Below are 24761 nucleotides of genomic sequence, written 5' to 3' on the forward strand. Positions count from 1 at the left end.
ACTGTCTCAGGTGGGCGTTAGCATATCATAATCTCTTGGACCAATAGCGCGAGTTTTACACATTCAACTTATACAACCGATATTGTAAAATACCAGAAATTATACAGTAAAATCAAGTCCCGACTTATCTGTGAGTATATATGGTAGTCATTTTCCCCATCAATCTACACTCAGTAACCCATAATGACAAACTGAAAACAAAACTGAAATCTCTTATTTATTATCAGTATTCAGATGCATTCTGTGGTCAGGTGCATCATGTACAGTAATTCCTTGCTACTTCGCGGTTCACTTTTCGTGGATTCACGACTTTGCGGATTTTATATGTAAGCATATCTAAATATATAACGTGGATTTTTCGCTGCTTCGCGGGTTTCTACGGACAATGGGTCTTTTTACTTCTGGTACTTGCTTCCTCAGTTGGTTTGCCCAATTGATTTCATACAAGAGATGCTATTGGCGGATAGCTAAGAAGCTACCCAATCAGAGCACGCAGTTAAGTTCCTGTGTGCTGCTGATTGGCTCAGTGACGGAGTGCTGCATTAACCAGGAAGTCTCATCTCACTCATTCAGCATTAACGTGCTACTGCTTCAGGGGCCGTGTCCAAGCGCCAACAGAAGATGCACATGATTGCAGAAAAGGTAAAAGTTTTGGATATGTTGAAGGAAGGGAACAGCTACACTGCTGCAGGCATCAATGAGTCCACGATTCTTTCTTTTTAAAAAGGAGGAAAAGCATATAAGATCTACGGCCGCAGTGTCCTTTAACCAGGGCGCAAAACGAGTTGCAAGTGGACGTGATAAGGCAGTAGTCTGGATGGAATCTGCTTTAGGAATCTTTGCAACAAGGCCGACGACGTCATGACCGCCTACAAGCTGCTACGTGTACTTCGCTATACAGTAAGTATAAACTTATCTACCGATTTCATATTGCTTAGCAGTTGTCCCTGTTATTAATAGAGTAAAGGGTGGGTTGTAAACAATACAGGGAGGGTTTAAAAACGTCCAAATACACGTTAAATAATTAAATAAATATGGTGTCCCTACTTCGCGGAAATTCAGTTATCGCGGTTGGCCTTGGAACCTATCTCCCGCGATAAGTGAGGGATTACTGTATTCTTTAATTCTACTTGCGACGTGTCTAGAACTTGATTGGAGTCCACCTGTGGAAAAAAAGAATTGATGGGACACTATTTAAAAAGACACACGTGTACCTGTATATATAAGGTCACAAAGTTTACATTGCATGTTAGGATAAAAACCAAGACAAAGTCCACGGACCTATCTGTAGCCCTAACAATAAACTTGTGGTGACACAAAGATTGGAACAAGGGAACAAAATCGTTTATGATGTTTTAAGTGTTCCTAGGAGCACAGCAGGCTCAATAATTGTGAAATGGTACAGGTTTGGAATCACCAGGGCTTTTCCTAGTGTTGGCTGTCTGGATAACATCCCAATGGTTACTCTAACAGACCCTCAGAAATCCTCTGCTAAGATGAGAGCATTTCAGCAACACTCGATCAATCAGATCCCAAATGGCATCCAGAGGACCATGAGAGTATGAAGGAAACAATGAGACCAAAACTGAACTGTCTGGGCAGAAATCCAAGCATTATGTCTGACAAGGCGCTGCTCATCACCTGCGTAATGAAGCAAGGTGGTGACAGCATCATGCTATGAAGGTGCTTCCCAGCAGCAGGGACATGAAGACTGGTCAGAACTGAGGAAACGATGAATGCTATCAAATAGAGAGAGATCATTGAAGAAAACGTGATACAAAACTGCATGCCACCACAAGAACGGCAACCATGATTCACATTTCAGCACGATATTGACCCAAAGCATACAGCTAAGGCAAGGCTGGAGTGGTTTCAGGGGAAATCTGACTGCCCTTCAGTGGCTCAGCCAAAGCCAAGAGATAAACCCCATTTACACATTTGTGAAGAAACCGGAAGAAGGCAGTTTTAGTTAATGAAGCTTGAGAGGATCTGTCAGGAGGAATGGAATAAACTGCCCAAGTCCAGGTGGGCAAAGCTTATAGAGACTTACCCAAGAGACTCAAAATTGAAATTGCTGCAAAATGGGCTTTTACAAAAGTACTGAATTAAGAGTTTGAATACTTATTTATATGAGAAATTTCAATTTTTGATTTTTAAAAAATTTGAAAACCTTTCTGGAAACATGTTTTCACTTTCTCATTAGGGGTAACTGAGTGCATATTGATGGGGGAAAATGGAAAATGTATCCATTTAAATGTAAATCTACAGCATAGTAAATTGTGCAGAACGTGAAGGGGTCTGAATACTTTCTGAATCCACAGTGAAGTGCATAGTGTATGTTTAACTGAAAGAGCCTCCCCATTTCCCTCCCCCAAAAAAAAAGCCCCAAAAGAGAGATACAGGTTAACGAACATTTGGAAAAATATCCAAAAAGTCACATGAACCTTTTCTTCCACTTCTTCCATTAAATATTTAGCTTTAAGTTTACATCCTATGTCAATCTGAGTCAACACCTGCCAGTACTTAATCCAACTTTTCATTATTTGGAGACTTTCAAACAGCACACCAAACACAAGCTGCTTTACTCCACAAATGCACTTTTTACAAAGACTAGGATAAATTTGAACCCAAAATGCCACCTTCTTCCCATTTAGTTTTCTTATTGTTATGATCAGCATTTCTGGTAATTTTTCCCTTAACAGTTTATTCATCTTCATGGGGGTTTTGGCATCTAAGAATTAGGAAACTTAAAGACGTTATGATAAAGTTAACAAGTTGCACCATAATACCACAATGCCATCTTTGTTTTGTAATGGGTGCCACAATTTGAGAGCATTTAGATTGGGAGTTGTCATGATGATGCTGCCTAAAATGATCCGGGAAGTGTCGCACATGTGTTTTCCCTGGAATGATCATCTAAAGGCCGGCGCAGGTGCTTCTGAATCTTCCGAGTTTGCAGATTAACTCCTGTGTTTGCATGTAAATCTTTTGCTAAAATACTTCTGAGCTCTTTGTTATTAGGGTACTTCAAGGTAAGCATCAGGTACCTCAAATTTTGTTTAGCCTTTTAAATTTGTCGACAGATTGGCTTAACTTTCTGTTTGATTTCAGTTCATTCTTTCACTGCGTTTTACGTCCCAATCCTGACCATAAAAAAAAACCTTTATGGTCTCATTCTAGGTGAGTACATCTGTTTCACCATGCTCCTCTCAAATCTGGACATGGATCATTTAGATACTCAAGCTGCCAATTACCCACTTGTTTAATGGTGTGGTAGTGGTGTCCCGAGACTTTTAATGGCAAAAACGAAGAATGTTGTGATATTTGTGGCCTGCTCCTCCAAAAGTCCTACATGCACTCATGGGAAAACAAGAGTTGACTAAGTCCTGTACTTGGCAGTGTTCTCTACCGTCTGCTATTAACTCTGAAAGAAGCACAGATTAATGTATCTGAATACTGTTTGAGTGTTTTTGTTTTCTTAATACACAAACAGTTATTCATCTTCTGAGGTCAAGTGTACCCTACCTCTAATAAACATCAACAAACACATTATCCGTTCCTGGAAGCCAAAACTACACATTACTAATTTAATTACTGTTTTGTGCATTCCACACATTTAATCAATGACGGTTAAATTATATGCATCGATGCAGTAGCTCTTACCTCTGATTAACTGGTCTTTTTATTCCTCTCTCAGCAGTGACAAAAATATTAAGGCTTCACTGGCCTATGATGCAAGTTAAAATGCTTAAATATTATTTACACTAATGCACTATACAAGCTCATGTGACTAACAAAGCACACACGCTTTGACGATAAAATAGTAAAGTCTCTAAGCTCATTCAACACATTTCCATTGAAAACTGTTTTTCGTTTGATATCCAGGCAACATAACTATGTGACAGTGGTGAGAAGTGCAGTAGGAGTGATGGAGGTGGGATTACATCAGGGATCGGCTCAGAACCCCTTTCTCATTTGCAATGGTGATGGACAGGTTCACAGATGAGATTAGACAGGAGTCCCCGTGGACTGTGATGTTTGCTGATGACATTATGATCTGTAGTGAGAGTAGGGAAAGTTGAGGAGACCCTGGAGACATGGAGATATGAGAGGAGAGGAATGAAGGTCAGTAGGACCACCAAGACAGAATACATGTGTGTAAATGAGAGGGAGGTCAGAGGAATGGTGAGGATGTAGGGAGTAGAGTTGGTGAAGGTGGATGAGTTTAAATACTTGGGATCAACAGTACAGAGTAATGGGGATTGTGGAAGAGAAGTGAAGAAGAGAGTGCAGGCAGGGTGGAGTGGGTGAAGAAGAGTGTCTACAGGACAGTAGTGAGAATAGCTATGTTATATGGACTGGAGATGGTGGCGCTGACCAGAAAGCAGGTGACAGAGTTAAAGATGCTAAGATTTGCATTGGGTGTGACGAGGATGGACAGGATTAGAAATGAGTACATTAGAGTGTCAGCTCAGGTTGGACGGTTTGGAGACAAAGTCAGAGAGGTGAGATTGCGTTGGTTTGGTCATGTGCAGAGGAGAGATGCTGGGTATATTGGGAAAAGGATGTTAATGATAGGCCTTCCTCTTTTTCTTTTGCCTGGCAGCTCTAAGAAAAGGTTTATGGATGTGGTGAGAGAGGACATGAAAGTGATGGGTGTGACAGAGCAAGATGTAGAAGACAGGAAGATATGGAAGAAGATGATCTGCTGTGGCAACCCCTAACAGGAGCAGCCGAAAGAAGAAGATCCAGGCAACAGAACTGGTGATGGATTTCCAGCGTGCCAAGAACCCTCTGAGACCAGTCACCATTCAGAGAGAAGATGTGGAAGTGGAGCACAGCTACAAGTACTTGGGGGTTCACATAAACAACAAGCCAGACTGGTCTGACAACACAGTGGCGCTGGAGAAGAAGGGCCACAGCAGACTGGACTTGCTTAGGAGACTCGGCTCTTATGTGTGCAGCACATACTCTACTAGTCCACAGTAGCCAGTATGGTGCTCTACACTGTAGTCTCCTGGGGAACAAACTTATCAGGAAAGCCTGCCCCATCATTGGGAGAACGCTTGGCACACTGGAAGCTGTTGTGGAAAAGAGGATGGTGGCAAAACTAGAAGCCATCATGAAAAATCCCCCTCCACCCCATCCAGGAGGTGCTCTCTTGGAGCACTTTTAGCCACGGGCTCACTCCACCACAGTGTGCTAAGAATCGCCTCTGGGGATCTTTACTGCCAACTGCTATCAGGCAATTCTTCCACCTTACGTACTCATTAAGTTTATTTTTATTTATTTATCAATTGACTGATTGGCTATAGTATCTGTCCCGTGAGTCTGTGTCCTTGCTTATTTTTGTTTATGTTGCTGTGGGCATCAAAATGTCACCATGGGATTAATAAAAATTCATCTAATGTAATCTAATCTAATAACCCATAAAACCAGGAGGAAATAATTACAAACTAACTGATCACATTCAAGTTTACCTTGGATAGGAGAAAGAATATCCGTGCAGTCTACTGATCAACCTGCAAGGAATGCCAGAATGACTGAAAAAAGCTGCATCATATTTAAGGTATTTCCCTGCAAAAATATGGATTCTGACTTAAAATTTAATAAAATAAACAAATAAAATAAAAACACACAGCTTTTTCTCACAAGGATTTGTCCTTCCGTTCATTTAAAGACTCAGATTTATTTTTCCATAAACCTTTTGTCCAAGGCCAGTGCGAATCCCAGCTGCAATATGAACAAACAAGCATGAGATGGGAAATTGTTTTGAAAAGAGCAATGCGCATGATAAGGCAAGGCCCTTGTGAATGACCTTCTCCTTAAGGCTGAGGGTGTTTATACCTCTGCATTGCTATTTATTTCTGCTTTACATACCGTTAACAAAAACAGTATCCTGAAACATATAAAGAACTAATAATAAAGCATGATGTGTGAGGTACAAGTCAGGAAAGGTTTAACTAAACCATAGAAGACACTAATTAGACCTCATCTTGAGTACTATCTACAGTTTTGGTTTCCAAACTACAGAAAAGTCATAACAGTTCACAAAAATCCAAAGAACAACAACTATGCTAATTCTAGGACTGTGAGGTGAGAGGAAAGACTTGAAGGAGCTGCACCTTTCCAGAGGTGAGATGACTGCAGTAAGCAAAAAATATGAATGGAATTATGACTGTGGGATCCAAGTTGTTACTTTAAAATATGTTCTTCAAGAATAACACTGGAACACAGGTGGAATCTGGTTAAATTTTGCACAAACATTAAGATTTTGTTCAGACAGCAGACTATAGACATGATATAGATGGAGTAAGTGGCAAGGTAATGTAGCAGAGAGTATGGGACGTTCCAAATCTGACTCGATGACTGACGAGCTTTGTTGGACTGCATGGCTTGTTAGTGTCAAAACTATTCTAATGTTTTGATGTCATTGTGATTGCAATCACTTGCATCTGTTTTCATAAGCTTTGGAATTTACTCTTTAATGATTTCCTGCGATTACGATTTAAAAGAATATATATTTTTCCTGGGTGGCACGGTGGCACAGTGGTAGTGCTGCTGCCTCGCAGTAAGGAGACCTGGGTTTGCTTCCCGGGTCCTCCCTGCGTGGAGTTTGCATGTTCTCCCTGTGTATGGGTGGGTTTCCTCCCACAGTCCAAAGACATGCAGGTTATGTGCATTGGCGATCCTAAATTGTCCTTGGTGTGTGAGTGTGTATGTGTGTGTGTGTGTGTGCCCTGCGGTAGGCTGGGACCCTGCCCAGGCATTTGTTCCTGCCTTATACCCTGTGTTGGCTGTTGACTATATTTTTCCTGGATAATGACTCTTACCACAACACATACACCCCAGCTGATGTAAACAAGCACATACCTTGAGCACTGGGTGTTTTAGGCCTGACGCTTTCCATGGGTTCAAACAGTTCTTATTCTAGTCTGAAAAGTAACAAAAACTGGGACAACTGCGACATGACTCTCCAGGACAGAGACCAGACATGAACCAGGTCTTTCATAAATCTTTTTTAAATACTGATAGTGCTACTATGTTGACCTCACTCCAATTTGAAAGAGAGTTTAATTTTCTAGAACAGCGTAATCAATAGCCTTTGATCAAAAAGTGACTCAGGTATGATGACACCAGAGCTGGCTTTATTGGTCGTGAATCTAAGTCTTTTGATAGTCAAACTTTCTTAAAACTATTTCATGCGGTAGTATCTATTCGTGAGAAAGGATTCTTACAAGAGTTGCACAGTGTAGTATCCAGATTAAATACAGCTGAAAGAAATGAATACTTATTTTCACCTTGTGAAGCCTAATCATTCATCTGTGCAGAGCTCAATAAACCCAGCTATTAATTTAAACATGAAAAATGATTAATGGAAGTATTTTGAAATACCACTATTGCATGCAATTCAGAATTTAATTAAAATTACTCACTCTGTGGATGATGCCGGCAGAATGAAGATGTCTGATACCACATAAAATTTGGTAAAGAAGATAAGACATTCTCTCATGGTCTAAATCCATATGAATAACTTGACACAAACTGGCATCCATTAATTCCATAACTAAGTACCTAGAACAAAAGGAGAGTTAAATGAAAAAAAATTGATTGAATTTGTCTTTATTGGAACACATTACCACTTGTTTCAATAATTAACTTATATTAACCAAAATGATTTTGTTTATGAACATAACAGTACATCTTCTTTTGGGTGCTCCCACTTAGGGGTCAACAGAGCAGATCATCCATCGCCATCTACCCTTGTCTTTTCCATCATTTTCTGCCACACAGACTGCCTTCATGTCCTCCCTTACCACATCCATAAACATTCTCTTTGGCCTTCCTCTTTTTCCTCTTGGCTGTCAGTTCCATCCTCAACATTCTTTTCTCAATGTGTTCATCATCTCTCGTCCGCACGTGCCCAAACCATCTCAATCTCGCCTCTCTCACTTTGTCTCCAAACTGTTGTACCCGTGTTGTCCCTCTAATATCCTCATTCCTAATCCTGCCTATCCCTCATTGCTCCGAGTGAAAATTGTAACTCCGCCACTTTCAGCTCTGCCTCCTGTGTTTTTGTTAGTGCCGCTGTCTCCAAACCATAAAACTGTCTCACTACAATTGTATAGACCTTCCCTTTCACTCTTGCAGATACTCTTCTATCACAAATTACTCCTGCCACTCTTCTCCACTTAGTCCACTCTGCCTGCACTCTTCTTCACCTCTCTGCTGCACTCTCCATTCCTTTAAACTGTTGAACCCAAGTATTTAAATTCATCCATGTTCACCACCTCTTCTCCTTGCATTCGCACCCTTCCACCACCTTCCCTCTCATTCACGTACAATGTACTCCATCTTACTCCTACCGACTCTCATTCCCCTTCTCTCCAGTGTGTACCTCCACCTCTCCAGGTTCGCCTCAACCTGCTGTCTACTCTCACTACAGATCACAATGTCATCTGCAAACATTATAGTTCGCAGAGACTCCTCTCTGACCTCATCTGTCAACCTGTCCATCACCACTGAAAACAGGAAAGGGCTCAGAGCTGATCCTTGATGCAGTCCCACTGTTATCTTGAACCATGCTGTCATTCCTATTGTACACCTCATCGCCGTCGCACTGTCCTCATGCATATCCTGTACCACCCTCACATACTTTTCTGCTACACCCGACTTCCTCATACAGTACCATAACTCCTCTCTTGGCACCCTGTCATATGCTTTCTTTAAGACCACAAACACACAAAGCAATTCCTTCTGATGAACTGTGTACTTCTAAAATCTATGTACTCTTTCCTAGCATGAAACCATATTGCTGCTCACAGGTCACCACCTCTCCTCTTAGCCTAGCATCATTCACTCTTTCCTATATATTCATGGTGTGGCTGATCAAACTTACACCCTTGTACAGTAGTTACGGCAGCTCTGCACATCTCAGTTACTCTTGAAAACTGGTACTAATATACTTCTCCAACTCTTAGGCATCTTCTTGCTTTTCAAGATTTTGTTAAACAATCTAGTTTGAAACTCTACTTCCATCTCACCTAAACATCTCCATGCCTGAGCATAACATTTGTCATGTTTGTTAAGACAGGCAAAATGCTTAATTATACACCAATTCAATTTTGTAAACTGTTATGTTCAGATATGCTTACTTTGTGATATTTGTCCTTCCTGAGCTGCCTTACAGTGGGGCATTCCCAATGTAAGTAATGTATCTGCCATAAATACATACAGTGAAGTTCATCCTGCCTGTTTAAGCCTATGATAGCATAGCCGTTAAGTTTATATTTGTTAAATGTTACCGTTCTGTACTGCTATTTGTAGTTTAAAGCTGTTACCAAACTGTTTTTTATTTGCATGCTGAATATTATGTTTCTTTACTTGTAGTTTCACACCTGCTCTTTGTTAATAAACTGGAGATTTCTATACCTTGTGTCAAGCCAGTCTCCGAGTTGTTATATTGATAAAGGGAGGAGTTTAACTGCCTGAATATCTATTACAACATAATAGTGTGATCAGAACAACAGTACATAATGATACATTATTGTTTATTCTACTTGATTTAAAGGAGTGTTGGTCCTTTCTAAATCATTTGCTATCTACAGCAACCCAAATCATAAAACCAGGCTTCTCAGCTAGGAAATATTCTGATAATGTACTGCTGATAACATGATGTTAAGTGAGCTGGAACATTTTTAGAAGTCTTCTGGGAATAAGGAGATGGAAACTTAGTCAATGTTAATTCTGTTCAGCTTTGAGATAAAACTTGAGTACACTAAATATAGAACCATGCTTAAACTGTCTTTTAAATAATTAAGAAAAACTTTATCATTAGCTGTTATTACACAGCTTTGTTTACTCTTTTTCCCATCTACTGTTTTTTAATCAAATTACAATTCTTGACCTTGGTATGAGATTTGAGGCATCATCAATGATGGTAGACTCAACGGCAGACCTATTCAGCATTCCAGATGAATCATTAACATTAGTGTGCAATAGGCTGTAAAATTAGCCAAAAATTAATTATATACAGTAATCCCTCCTCCATCGCGGGGGTTGCGTTCCAGAGCCACCCGCGAAATAAGAAAATCCGCGAAGTAGAAATCATATGTTTATATGGTTATTTTTATATTGTCATGCTTGGGTCACAGATTTGCGCAGAAACACAGGAGGTTGTAGAGAGACAGGAACGTTATTCAAACACTGCAAACAAACATTTGTCTCTTTTTCAAAAGTTATACTTTATTATTATGTCAACGTCCACAGAGGCACCCAAAGAAAGAACAAACAGAAAAAAAAAAAAATTATATTTTATATGTATATATATATATATATATATATATATATATATATATATATATATATATATATATATATATACACACACACACACACACACACACACACACACACACTAGGGGGTTCTCCCTGCTCGCTTCGTACGCCAGCCACTTCGCGTCTCTGCCGCTCGCGTTGTGAAGAGGGGGGCTGAACGCACCCCAAGGAGACACGGTCACTCCACCGAAACCCCCTCTTAAACAGAGATACAATGAGAAGCAAATATAGTTTTTATTTTTTACATCTTCTTTGCTCTATCAGCTGCTGGCTTGCTGCTGTCGTGCCACGTGATCTTCATCTCGCACGGTGCTTCGCACATTTAAAAGCCTGTACATCAGCTGTCCTACTCTTTGTCTTTTATTTCCAGCTCCATGTGTGGTTAAATCTTTTGGCACAAAGTCTCGTCTTGAGGTACGTGAGTTTTTGATATTTTTTAGTTTATAATTTAAAAACGGAATAAGAATTTTAAAATCTAACAACATCACATTAAAGTTCGACAAATTCTGAAAAGAAATTCTGAAAGAAAACATATATACAGTATGTAGGTTTTAAAACAAGCCCAATTTAAAGCATGACAAAAAACGTGACATAAAAGCATCACATAAAATCATTGCACTTTTAGGCTTAGGATTTTATATATTATATATATACATATACACGCATACATATATAGAGTACAATCCCTCTTAAGTGGCCACCTTGGGACTGGACCCATGGCCGATTGCCGTTTTGGCTGGTTAATCCGAAAGAATTACCTATTTTCATGTAGAAGATTATTTCTAAGGTATGTACTGTACCTCTTCGACATTCCTGAAGAAACCATATCCAGAAGGCTTCATCCACAATTTCGCACACGTTTTTTTTTCTCGTACAACGACTGGACCGTATGGTGTAGCGGGTCCACAGCTCAAGTCAAAAAGGCCACTTTTTAAATAAATAATCGCTGCACTCGTGGCTTAGTGAGTATGTGTGGCAGACCGGTTACCGGTGGAATTCGTGATGCGGGCAATCCTAGCTTAAGTACACAGGTGAGGAGTCGTCCGCATCCATAAGTGTTCCTGGGAACTGCTAATTGCCACATCTGATCATCTGATCCACATCCCTGTGATAAATAGAAACGTGAGGCAGCTAGGGGGAGAACAGGAAAGAATGGGAGGTTAATGGAGAAGGAAACAGATCAAGGAAAGCTGGTGCAGGACAGTGAGCAAGTTAGCGAGACAGAGAGCAGATTCGATGGTGCAAAGGCAGGCAGCTGGGAGGTGAACCCCTGCAGATGAGTGTTTGGCCGACACTTGGTGGGGCTGAAGAAAGCATTCGCTCCAGCTGAGCGATCACGGAGCTGGAATGACCGGTATTGAAGACGACTGGCCGTTGAAAGGCAGCGGCAGTCGTGGAGGCTTTGGGCTGGTTTAGCCCCAGCATGAGCGCCCTGGTTGCTGGGGAAAGAACCCAAGTCTCGGTCCGGATGGAGCCAGACGTAGCCAGGGATCGGAGGGCTACCGGACCAGTGTGGGAGGCAGCTGCACCTGCAGGTAGCGAGACTCCCCTTTTGCGAAGCCCGATGGGAGAAGCAGGGGAGCCGCCAGGTAGAAAGAAGAAGGCACCGTGGAAAATTCATAAAGGAATATGTAAACGGAAATCACTCTGAAAGTAGGAGCTCTCTCACCTTCCAGGAAAGGAGGAAGTGCATACATATAATATAAAGAAGAACACTGGATTAAAATACATTTTTTAAAAATCTATTTTATTTTAACAGGCCGGGTAATCTGTTGGCCGGTTAATGCAAGGCCAGTCAAGAGGGATTGTACTGTGTATATTATATATATATATATATATATATATATATATATATATATATATATATATATATATATATATATATACACACACACACACACACACACTAGCAGTCCTCTGGCAACTGTTGTTTAAATATAACAGTCATCAAAACCAAGAGCAGCTGCACCCTATAAAACTGAAGCAACTGCATTGTCATCTTATTTTCAGTCTAGTACTGATGATTGCACTGCTCAGCCTGCTTGGCGCATAAACACTATTCCTCATCTTCCTATGGAAGTGCCGTGTGGTCTCACAAAACATAACTTTCCATTGGTCTCCACCCCAATCCTGCTATCCTATTCCTCACAGCTATCCTTGCAACAAGCAGGACACCATTTGAGAAATACAAACAGGACCCAATACAAAATTTCATAAGTGCTTCTTGGTCTGCAGACCCACTGAGAGTTTGAAAAAAAAAAAAAAAAAAAAAAAAGTTAATAATCTAGCAAAGCACAGTACCACAATATGAGACGCATAAGGATTTAAGCTCCTTTCATGGTTTGCTGTCATGACAATTATTCGGAGGAATGTGGCCCTGTTAGCAAGACTACAACAGAGAGAACAGAAAGTAAAGTAAAAGAGCAAGGCAGACAGGGCAAAGGCGGACTTGTTTAATAATTTTGGAGGTGTTCAACGAGCAGCAGCAAGAGGGTACAGCTTATATCAAGGCATTCCGAATACAAATTAAGTCAGCACCTGTAGACTCACCCGGAGAAGCAGGATCAGCACAGTATTCAAGACACAATCTGATGATTTATTTTCTCCTTTACAGATGCTGCAATATACAGTATTAACAACAGTAATGGTGCACTGCACGAATACACTTGACTTGACCATTCCTAGTTTTCCTCCTCTTTCTCTGTACGTTTACCATTCGTTTGCTCAGAGGTTGATGCACTTGCTGTTTCCTGAGCAGCTCTTCTTTTCTCCACCCTAGCGGTCCACTTCTTCTGTCGGCATCTTTTCACATTAAAACTGATTAAGTCAGTGTTTGTGTTGCAATTACTTAGTACGTTTTCTTTAATTTTTCACAGAAGCTGGCACTTAAGTATTCAATCAGCCTCAAGAATGATTTAAGATATGGAGAGGTAGGGGAAATTACGGCGAAGGTGGGAGGGATGAGAACGGCGCCCATACACATACGCCACACGGCCGCCCTGCTGGCCGCTTCCAAGAGTTGATTCTACAATAAAATAAAATAAAAACAAAAAGAGGAATAACCTTGAAGGTCAATCATCACCCCTAAAGTGGATAGTAGACATCACATAGTATATGTGTACCAAATTTCAGGTGAATAGGTCAAACGGTTTATGAGCTAACAGGTGATTTAAAATCCTGGACAGATAGAGGCCTAAATATTTTTAATTACACCCAATTGTTTTAGGCATGACAGGTCAAACCAGTAACCATGTTACACAGAGACTGACTGCAGTGAATACACTTGACTTAACCATTCCTAGTTTCATCCTCTTACTCTGTATGTTTTCTATTCGTTTGCTCAGAGGTTGATGCGCTTGCTGCTTCCTGAGCAGCTCTTCTTTTCTCCATCCTAGAGGCCCACTTCTTCTCTTATCACGTCGGCATCTTTTGGCATTAAAACTGATTAAGTCAGTGTTTGTGTTGCAATTACTTAGTATGTTCTCTTTCATTTTTCACTTACGTTGACACTTTAGTCTTCAATCTGCCTCAAGAATGATTTAAGATAAGAGGTAGAGGAAGTGACAGCGAAGGTGCTGGGGATGAGAATGGCACCCATACGCATGCGCCGCCCTGATGGCCGCTGTCGAGAGTTGATTCTACAATAAAATAAAAATAAAAAGAGGAATAACCTTGGAGGTCAATCATCACCCCGAAAACGGACAGTAGAGGTCACGTAGTATATGAGTCCTAAATTTCAGGTCAATACGTCAAACGGTTTGCGAGCTAACAGGGGATTTAAAATCCTGGACAGACAAACGGACATCCATGGTAGCGTATTATATATAAACAAAGGAGGCCTAAATGTTTTTATTTACACCTAATTGTTTTAGGTATGACAGGTCAAACTAGTAGCCACGTTAGACAGAGACTGATTGTGGGACACAACGTATTGGCTGATGTATTAATGAGGCTCTTTAAGATGGAGATTTTTAAAGTGTTGTAATAAATGGAAAATGAGTATTATGACAGCTATTTTCCATTTGTTTTAATGAGAAGCTCTAAGCATTAAATAGTCAAGACATCTCAGTTGCAAAATGAGACTTTTAGAGCTCTGGATAAGTGTTAAGAAAACCTTCCCTACACTAAATTTTACTAATGAAGATAACAAGCTAGCTAACCATTAAGTACTGCGAAAAGGCTAATCGTGGAAGTGAAGTGCAAAAACAGACTTGTAAAAATATTACAGCTTCGCATAGCACGTCTGGAATGACTTGATGCCAAAATCAATGTAGGGAAAACAAGCAACCGTTCTTTTATAATCAACTGTCAGGTTTTGCCTTTCGAATAAGACCTTTTCTTAAATAAATTCAAATTATATTCGAATAGGGCGGCACGGTGGTGCAGTGGGTAGCGCTGCTGCCTCTCAGTTGAGAGATCTGTGGACATGGGTTCGCTTCCTGGGTCCTCCCTGCGTGGAGTTTGCATGTTCTCCCCGTGTCTGCGTGGGTTTCCTCCGGGCGCTCTGGTTTCCTCCCACAGTCCAAAGACATGCAGGTTAGGTGGATTGGCGATTCTAAATTGGCCCTAGTGTGTGCTTGGTGTGTTTGTGTGTGTCCTGCGGTGGGTTGGCTCTCGGGATTGGTTCCTGCCTTGTGCCCTGTGTTGGCTGGGATTGGCTCCAGCAGACCCCCCGTGACCCTGTGTTTGGATTCAGCGGGTTGGAAAATGGATGGATGGATATATTCGAATAGTGAAGTTCAGTCTGACAGCCCTAGTATGCACCATAGCTTACTGAGGGATACCCAAGTAGAATCTGAACAGACAGTTGCCCTATGGATTTAAACCTGCCATTTCCCTAATCATCATGGACACCAGTGGTTTATTTTCCTGTTGAATTTATTTCCCCCCCTTACCATCAGCCTTTACTTTCATATGTTTATTTAAATTAGCCTAACATAGTTAGATGATGCGGTGGGCTAGTGCCCTGCCAGAGTTTGTTTCCTGCCTTGCACCCTGTGTTGGCTGGGATTGGCTCCAGCAGTCCCCCGTGACCCTGTAGTTAGGATATAGCGGGTTAAATAATTAGATGATGAAAGTGGTTGGAAGTGACTGCAGTGGTGTTTAGAATGCAGTATTAAGGACACATATTAACTGTATCTTTATATAATACACTACCGTGGCTGTTTGTTTGTCTGTCCAGGATTTTAAATCACCTGTAGCTCGCAAACTGTTTGACCGATTGACCAAAAATTTGGTACACATATACTACGTGATGTCTACTAAATGCTTTTGGGGCGATGATTGACCTTCAAGGTTATTCCTCTTTTTATTTTATTGCAGAATCAATTCTCGGCAGCAGCTGTGCAGCACATGTGTATGGGCGCCATTCTCATTCCCTCCCACCTTCGCCGTCACTTCCCCTACCTCTTCATATCTTAAATCATTCTTGAGGCAGGTTGAAGACTTAAGTGCCAGCTTAAGTAAAAAATAAAAGAAAACGTACTAAATTGCAACACAAACACTGACTTAATCAGTTTTAATGTGAAAAGATGCCAACAAAAGAAGAGAAGAAGCAGGCGGCTAGGGTGGAGAGAAGAAGAGCTGCTCAGGAAGCAGCAAGCGCATCAACCTCTGAGCAAACGAATGATAAATGTATAGAGAAAAAGGAAGAAAACTAGGAATGGTCAAGTCAAGTGTAATTACTGCACGTTATCGCACAATACGCCGTTACTGGTATATCATATTTTGGTGTATACAGAATTAAATTTATTTATTAAAGAAAAAGGATACTGAATGCCATCGTGAAAAAATAAAGTTCCCTCTTGGACTCAATCATTGGCTTCTCCATCTTAAACAGCAATAATCACATGTAGCATTTTCTCTAGATGTTAATCCATTCCTCATAGTGGATGATTTGGGACCATTTCTCCCTGAAGAGTGTGCATAACACGTTAAACAGGTCCTACCACGACATTTTGTGACGGTTTAGATCTAAACACTGACTAGACTATTCTAAAACTCTAAAAATATAGATTTTTCTCCATTTACTCTAATGTTACGTCTGCTTATTGAATTATTGCCTATCTGCAGGACCTAGCACAAACTGAATAATCAATTCAAGGTTCTTTCAGTAATGAAAAGTCAAATAGTTCCTTACTCTGCAAAACACCCCGAAACAAAATAATTTCCCCCACCAAGCTTGATTGCTAATTTCTTCCTAGTGATAAATGCATCAGAGCACACATCAGCAGCAGATTGTTAAAGAACTCCTTAAAATGGCATACATACTCTACATTTTAGCAAATCTGTGGCTAATATTCATGCAGTTATTAATGGCTTCTGACTTTCTATTCTGACATTACTCTTATTTCCTGATGAAAAATTATGAATACTGATAAGTTGTGAGGTGCCTGCAGATCTCTGAATGTTACTCTAGTATTCCTGGAGATTTCATGGAAAATCGTATTCTTTGCCTTTGGAGAAACTTTAGCATGAGGGATACAACTATGATGACTCACTGCACTGTTTAAACAGTAAGACTCTAAACATGGTTTGGTGATGTGCAAGAACAAGCAATGTTTTTATGTTACTATGTGGAAAACGATATGTTAGATTATTTTTGAAGATTTCTCCTTTAACCCTTTGAATCCTGCCCTCACAAGCATTTTGGCACTACAACCCTAGCTTGATTTATATGAAGATAATATGATGACAAGTGACAATGTTATAACAGATTGATGCTATAGAACAAACTGTGTCACAGTTGTTGCTATTTTGTATTGTCCATTGTAGAGATGCAACGCCACAACTGCACCTTTGGGTGATATGCTTCAAAACAGTTTTCAGTGCCAGAATCAATGCACAAGAACACTTCCCATGATTTATACCAGTACAATGTTTTAGTGTGCTTTGGCAGGTCTTTGTCCTTGTGCCCGGATTTGCCCCCTTTGCTTCTTGTACTTCCCCTGCACACACTATGCATCTATTCACTCACCTGCACAGTGGTGAACTACTGCATTTTCAGCTGTTGTTTATCACTAGAGCTTTCTGCACCTACTTTATTTTTCGGTCTTGATTCTTCACCACCTATTACTTCTTGCATCTCAGTTGACTTATACTTACATTCTGGCATGGTGATATAATCAAAACTGTGCAAAAACACAACTAAAATCCTTTCCAATTTCCTTCTGGAAACCAATGAGCACCAGGGCCAGCCGAGTTATGATGGCAGAACAGTGTGGCAACCTTTCATGAATACGCCTCTGTGGTGATAGATTGCAAGATTTAGAGTGCAGTGTAAGATTAACATAGCATAACAGGTATGCATTGGAAGTTATTCTGGGCAGCAAGGATATGATGGTAGACAGGTAAATACTGCTATAGCGGTTGGCCCAAAAACTGGACTGCTGGGTTCAAAGGCTGAAGTCATTAATACACATGCTCCAAGGCCATACAGCTTGTCGAACTCTAAGATCTGGGCAACAGGGCCTTCTCATTGTCCCACGCACTCGGCTAAAAACCTGTGGGGATCGTGCCTTTCAGTCTGTGGCACCAAGACTATGGAATAGCCTGCCTTGTGGTCTGCGTGGAGTCGAGTCTGTTGAACAAAAACAACTAAAAACATTTCTTTTTAAACAAGCTTTTAATCCGTGCTGAACAGTTCCAGTTTGTTTATTTATTGTTTTTATTGGTTTTGTTTTAACTGTTATATTTGTACTGTATTTGTTGTTCAGCGCTCTGTGACCTTTTGTCTGTGAAGGGCGCTACAGTAATCCCTCCTCCATCGCGGGGGTTGCGTTCCAGAGCCACCCGCGAAATAAGAAAATCCGCGAAGTAGAAACCATATGTTTATATGGTTATTTTTATATTGTCATGCTTGGGTCACAGATTTGCGCAGAAACACAGGAGGTTGTAGAGAGACAGGAACGTTATTCAAACACTGCAAACAAACATTTGTCTCTTTTTCAAAAGTTTAAACTGTGCTCCATGACAAGACAGAGATGACAGTTCCGTCTCACAATTAAAAGAATGCAAACATATTTTCCTCTTCAAAGGAGTGTGCGTCAGGAGCAGAGTCTGTCAGAAAGACAGAGGAAAGCAAACAAATCAATAGGGCTGTTTGCTTTTAAGTATGCGAAGCACCGCGGCACAAAGCTGTTGAAGGCGGCAGCTCACACCCCCTCCGTCAGGAGCAGGGAGAGAGGGAGAGAGAGAGAGAGAGAGAGAGAGAGAGAGAGAGAGAGAGAGAGAGAGAGACAGTTTGTTTTTCAATCAAAAATCAATACGTGCCCTTCGAGCTTTTAAGTATGCGAAGCACCGTGCAGCATGTCCTTTCAGGAAGCAGCTGCACAAAAGATAGCAACGTGAAGATAATCTTTCAGCATTTTTAGACGAGCGTCCGTATTGTCTAGGTGTGCGAACAGCCCCCCTGCTCAATCCCCCTACGTCAAGGATCAGAGAAAGGCAGCGCAAGAGAGACAGAAAAGTAAGCCGGGTAGCTTCTCAGCCATCTGCCAATAGCGTCCCTTGTATGAAATCAACTGGGCAAACCAACTGAGGAAGCATGTACCAGAAATTAAAAGACCCATTGTCCGCAGAAATCCGCGAACCAGCAAAAAATCCACGATATATATTTAAATATGCTTACATATAAAATCCGCGATGGAGTGAAGCCGCGAAAGGCGAAGCGCGATATAGCGAGGGATTACTGTATATAAATAAACTACTACTACATGCCATTTTTACCGATTTAAATTAATTTTGCCCAGTGTCTTTCGATGTACCTGCACTTTGGAAGCTGCTTCATGCCCAGTGCTTTGCAGATTAGGAAAAAATACACGCAGTGGCATGGTATAAGCCATGAATATCTAGCTGACCCCTCTAGCTGCCGCTTTGAAGTTCTTCACTTAGTACTAGAGCAGTCACATCACAAATCTCCTCTTTTCAGGCATTTATATGAAAATGGCTGCATCATTTCACATGGTAATTTTTTGCAATTAAGAGAAAAATGTGTGAACAGGGTGGCACGGTGGTGCAGTGGGTAGCGCTGCTGCCTCGCAGTTAGGAGACTCGGGTCCTTCCTGCGTGGAGTTTGCATGTTCTCCCTGTGTCTATGTGGGTTTCCTCCGAGTACTCCGGTTTCCTCCCACAGTCCACAAACATGCAGGTTAGGTGCATTGGTAATCCTAAATTGTCCCCAGTGTGTGTTTGGTGTGTCTGCGGTGGGCTGGCACCCTGCCCAGGCTTTGTTTCCTGCCTTGTTTGTTTCCTCCCTGTGTTTGGCTGGGGTTGGCTCCAGCAGACCCCTGTGACCCTGTAGTTAGGATATAGCGGGTTGGATAATGGATGGATGGAAATTTGTGAACAGTTCCCCTTTAAAGTGTGCTCATTGTCAAGACATGTTTCAATAATTACTCAATAAATTACATCGCCTCAGTCCGCATGGGTTATGTTCTGACAGACCAAAAATAATAAGTTAACTTAAAGAACAACCATGCTCAGAAACGGTAATTTAGAAAATCTGAAATAAAGAAAAATAAAATACCAGCAATTGGACCAATTATCATTTATCGTAGAGTGGTTAAGTGAGGACCAACCTTGAACGACGCACCAGTTAATCAAATGCATCCTTACTCAAAAACAAATCTGAACTGCATAAAGAAACCAGAGCTTTCAGGGGGACCAAAAAAAAGCATAAATGTGAAGATCCAAAGAGTGGTCACCCTGATTGGAATTTAAAGCACAGTTCAAGTATTAGGAGGAACTTTAGGTACAGCCACTTAAAATACATCACCCAAGAGAAGCATGCATCATTCAGTTTACTTACAAATCTTGAAACTCCTCAAGAGACTTCTGTGGTGTGAAAACATTTAATAGGCTAATAATCTGCAACACAAACACAAGAACACACAAAATTAGTAAATATCTATACTGAAACACATAATAATAATAATAATAATAATAATAGCATCCATTTATATAGTGTTTTTCTGCTCAAAGCACTTTACATAGACAGACAGGATGCAGATACCACCAATGTGTAGTACCCACCTGGATGATGCGATGGTAGCCATTATTGCTCCAGTTTGCTCACCACACATGAACTATTAGCTGGTGAAGGGGTGAGATGATCAGCGATCTCTGATGGGCACTTTATCCAGGACAGTGGAATAAACACTACTCATTTCAAAAGATGCCCAGGGATCTTGAATGACCACAAAGAGTCAGGACCTTAATTTCATGTCTTATTCGAAGGATGAAAACCATATTTACAGAACAGTGTTCCCTGTCACTGCGCTGGGGTACTGGGATCCACACACAGCCCACAGGTTAACCCCCCCCCCCTAAAATGGGCCACACCAACACCTCTTTCAGCAGCCACACAAGCTTTTCTTAGATGGTCTTCCATCGAAGTAATGGCCAGGCCAGAATGTGCTTAGCATTATGTAGGCAGGTGGTATGGCTGCTGACTTATAGTAAGAATATATACTGCTTAAAAAAATTAAAGGAACACTTTTTAATATGAGTATAGCATCAAGTCAATGAAACTTCTGGGCTATTGATCTGGTCAGGTAAGTAGCAGAGGGGGTTGTTAATTAGTTTCAGCTGCTTTGGGGCACTAGAGGGGTAATAATGAGATAACCCCCAAAACAGGAATGAATGGTTTAACAGGTGGAGGCCACTGACATCTTTAATGACTGTTTTGTCAATAGTTTTGCATTTGGCTATGGGCAGTGTCACTACTGGTAGCATGAAGCGATACCTGGATCCTACAGAGGCTGCACAGGTAGTCCAGGACAGCAGGCACATCAAAACGTGCCATTGCCAGAAAATTTGCTGTGTCTCCCAGCACAGTCTCAAGGGCAGGGAGGAGATTCCAGAAGACAGACAGGCAGTTACTCTAGGAGAGCAACCCAACAGTAGGACCCACCAGTATCTGCTCCTTTGGGCAACAAGGAACAGGATGAGCACTGCCAGAGCCTACAAAATAACCTCCAGCAGGCAGCCCACTGGTTTGAGTGTCTCTGACCAAATAATCAGAAGCAGACTTCATGAGGGTGGCCAGAGGGCCCGACATCCTCTAGTGAGAGCACTGCCAGAGCCTACAAAATAACCTCCAGCAGGCAGCCCACTGGTGTGAGTGTCTCTGACCAAATAATCAGAAGCAGACTTCACGAGGGTGGCCAGAGGGCCCGACATCCTCTAGTGAGTCCTGTGCTCACTGCCCACTCAGGCACTATGGAGCTCGATTGGCATTTGCCATAGAATACCAGAATTGGCACCCTGTGCTTTTCATAGATGACAGCAGGTTCACCCTCAGCCCATGTGACAGACATGAAAGGGTCTGGAGAAGCCATGGAGAATGTTATGCTGCCTGTAACATCATTCAGCATGACCGGTTTGGTGGTGGGTCAAGGGGATGGTCTGGGGAGCCATGTCCATGGAGGGATGCACAGACCTCTACAGGCTAGACATAGGCACCTTGACTGCCATTAGGTATCGTGATGAAATCCTTAGACCCACTGTCAGACCCTATGCTGGTGCAATAGCTCCTGGGTTCCTCCTGGGGCACAACAACAATGAGGATCTTACGAACTGGATCACCCTCGGGGAAATGTGCCACATGGCCGTAGTGCCGTAACTGACGCTCCCTCACAATGCAGGTAATATGCCTCATTCGGGACTCCATGAGCAACACAAAGTCAAACCAAAGGTACCCAAAGATTTTCCGGAGAGACACAGCACTGAAGGAGTCGCAGGTCACTGGATAGCGTCCATGTCTCACAACCATATAGCAAGACAGGAACCACCAGGACTCTAAAGACTTGGACCTTCGGCCTCATGTGGCGAGAGTATGCTCGCCTGGCCTAAATCCGATTGAACACCTCTGGGTGTGAAATTATGTTTTGGTCCATCTGAGGCCGCCAGGTTGCATCTCAGACTGTCCAGGAGCTCAGTGATGCCCTGGTCCAGATCTGGGAGGAGATCCCCCAGATCACCATCAGTCGTCTCATTAGGATGTTGTCAGGCATGAGTGGCGGGGAGGCCATACAAACTACTGAATACAATGTCTCGATGCATGCTCAATAATCCAGGTAAGGAAATCCAAGAAATTTGATTCTGTTCATCTGGAGAAAGTTTTTAAGTGGGAGAAATATTTCGAGACTTATCCAAGTCTCTTCCTCAGTCTCAATTGACTGCAGGTTTCCCCAACCTTATAAACAGTACCTTTGCTTAATCACAGAGACTAACCAAGCAGCCACTGGCTAAGCGCATGTCACAAAACAGAAGAGCTTCCTCGTCAGGCCAGGACTCCGCAGTCTATTTACATCTACAGGATAGTGGTCACTCCTTTAAAGATGAAGAGGTGCACATCCTGGACAGGGAGGAGCGCTGGTTTGAGAGAGGAATCAAGGAGGCCATTTACGTGAAAAAGGAACGACCATCTCTGAACAGAGGAGGGGGCCTAAGGGTACATCTGTTGCCATCTTACAATGCTGTGATTGCAGCCATTCCTCAACCCTCTATGAATGGTTCACATGTCTACTAATCAGTGGACAATTTGCATATCACTGATCAACTGGCCCTTTGTCAATGGTGCTAGTCTCTGTGATTAAGCAAAGGTACTGTTTATAAGGTTGGGGAAACCTGCAGTCAATTGAGACTGAGGAAGAGACTTGGATAAGTCTCGAAATATTTCTCCCACTTAAAAACTTTCTCCAGATGAACAGAATCAAATTTCTAGGATACTGAATACAATGTGGAGTTACTGCAATAAAATTTCGGCCAAATGGACTCGCCTACTGCATCATTTTTTCCCTTTGATTTTCGGAGTGTCTTTGAATTCAGCCCTCTGTAGGTTGATCATTTTCATTTCCATCAAACGATGTGGCATCCTTTCTTTCCTAACACATTACCCAGTCCATATCAGTAGAGACATCCAGCAGGATTTTACTCCCATTGAGATCTGATGTGTTTTCAAAGTATTCCTTTAATTTTTTATGAGCAGTTTACAATATAAAATATAGGTGGAGCTCTAAGCAGAACCAGATTCCAAACATGCAACCATCACAGCCAAAGTATGAAAATACAAAGTAATTTATTATAAAAAAAAAACAAGATAAATGGGTTTAGAAGCAACTATACTTAAAATCAACAAAAGGCTAAGTCCTTTTAGGCCTTTCTAAACTGGGGTTTGAACTCCTAGAATTTCATGAGTGGCACGCCTCACTTACCCACCTATTGTGTCTCCTTACTCTAACTGCTTTTCCTCCATCTCTCTGACCTCTCTTCTTTCCTCTGGCTTGAGCCTTTGTCCGCCTTACACCATGCAGCATTAATCCCCAGACTGGAACTGCCTTCTAGAGTAGGCATGTAAATGTCTTCTGGGTTCAAGAATGACACAAAAACCCTGTAGCAGCCCAGGCTATTCACATAACTCTGGTCACCTACTTGTTAATTGTATTTTTACCAAATGGACGGGTGGATTGGGGCGTTGAGTAGCAAAGTTAAAACTCCTGGTGGTAATGTCAAGCCAAATAACAACTAAATAGCATGTGCTATAACAGTGGTTCTCAAACTGTGGGGCGGGGCCCCCTAGGGGGGCGCGAAGTAACAAAAAGGGGGGCATGAAGAAGTGAAAAAAAGAAAACAAGAATCGAAAATATGAAAAATACATCTGTTGAAACCAAAACAAATTAACTTAAACTACATTCTAATACTAGAAAAATAAATATAGAGTTAGATAAATGTCGATAAAAGTTAAGTAGGTATAATAAAATATGCATCTATGATATATCATTAATTAAAAAAGAAGAAATTGGTATTAGTGGGCTCCTTTCAAAAAAACGTTAGGGGGGCGCGATTAAAACTGCTATGAAAACTCGGGTCACAGATACTTAAAGGTTGAGAAATGCTGTGTTATAAAAACCCCTCCCCATAACCAAAACAGTGCTCCAAGTTCCTAGTCTAAAGTTCTGAATAAAACCAAGTCTAATAAAATCAGTCAATCCATTGTTTGTCATTGATGTAAAAGCATAGCCAAAACTTTAATACAAATTCCTAACACAAAAAATCAAAGCAAGAATTCCATAAAAACACTTATTATTTATTCATTTTATTTTTTCCATTTCTTCCCCTCTTTGATTTGCTATGGCTCAGTGCTATCGCCCGTCATATGTTTATTATTCCAATGTGCGGACATGCACATGAGTGTACATGCAGTCCACAGTTGATTTACTGCAATGGTGAACCTATGCTGCACTTCATACACCTGCCAGCTCCAGTGGTTGGTAATGCACACCACTAACATCATCAACTTAGCAGAACCTATGAAAATTATGACATAAAATGACACGTAAAACAATAACAACATCAAGTCAAGCTGGGGAGCATGCACTGGTACAGTGCATTGCCACACCCACTACACGACGAAACAGCGT

At 41.4% G+C, this 24761-nt stretch overlaps 1 protein-coding gene across 2 annotated transcripts in view; it reads right to left on the minus strand.

Annotated features, from left to right (window-relative positions):
- The window catches only part of mapk9 (mitogen-activated protein kinase 9), a 125837-nt gene that overhangs the window by 30623 nt on the left and 70453 nt on the right, over positions 1-24761 (minus strand). For both annotated transcript variants that reach the window (XM_051934222.1, XM_051934221.1), the window contains exons 4-5: positions 20147-20205; positions 7437-7575 (exon numbers count right to left, since the gene is read on the minus strand). In XM_051934222.1, the coding sequence (XP_051790182.1) occupies positions 7437-7575; positions 20147-20205 (198 nt within the window). The remainder of the gene's footprint in view (positions 1-7436; positions 7576-20146; positions 20206-24761) is intronic.

This window comes from Erpetoichthys calabaricus, chromosome 11, assembly GCF_900747795.2.
Source record: "Erpetoichthys calabaricus chromosome 11, fErpCal1.3, whole genome shotgun sequence".
Taxonomy (NCBI): domain Eukaryota; kingdom Metazoa; phylum Chordata; class Cladistia; order Polypteriformes; family Polypteridae; genus Erpetoichthys; species Erpetoichthys calabaricus.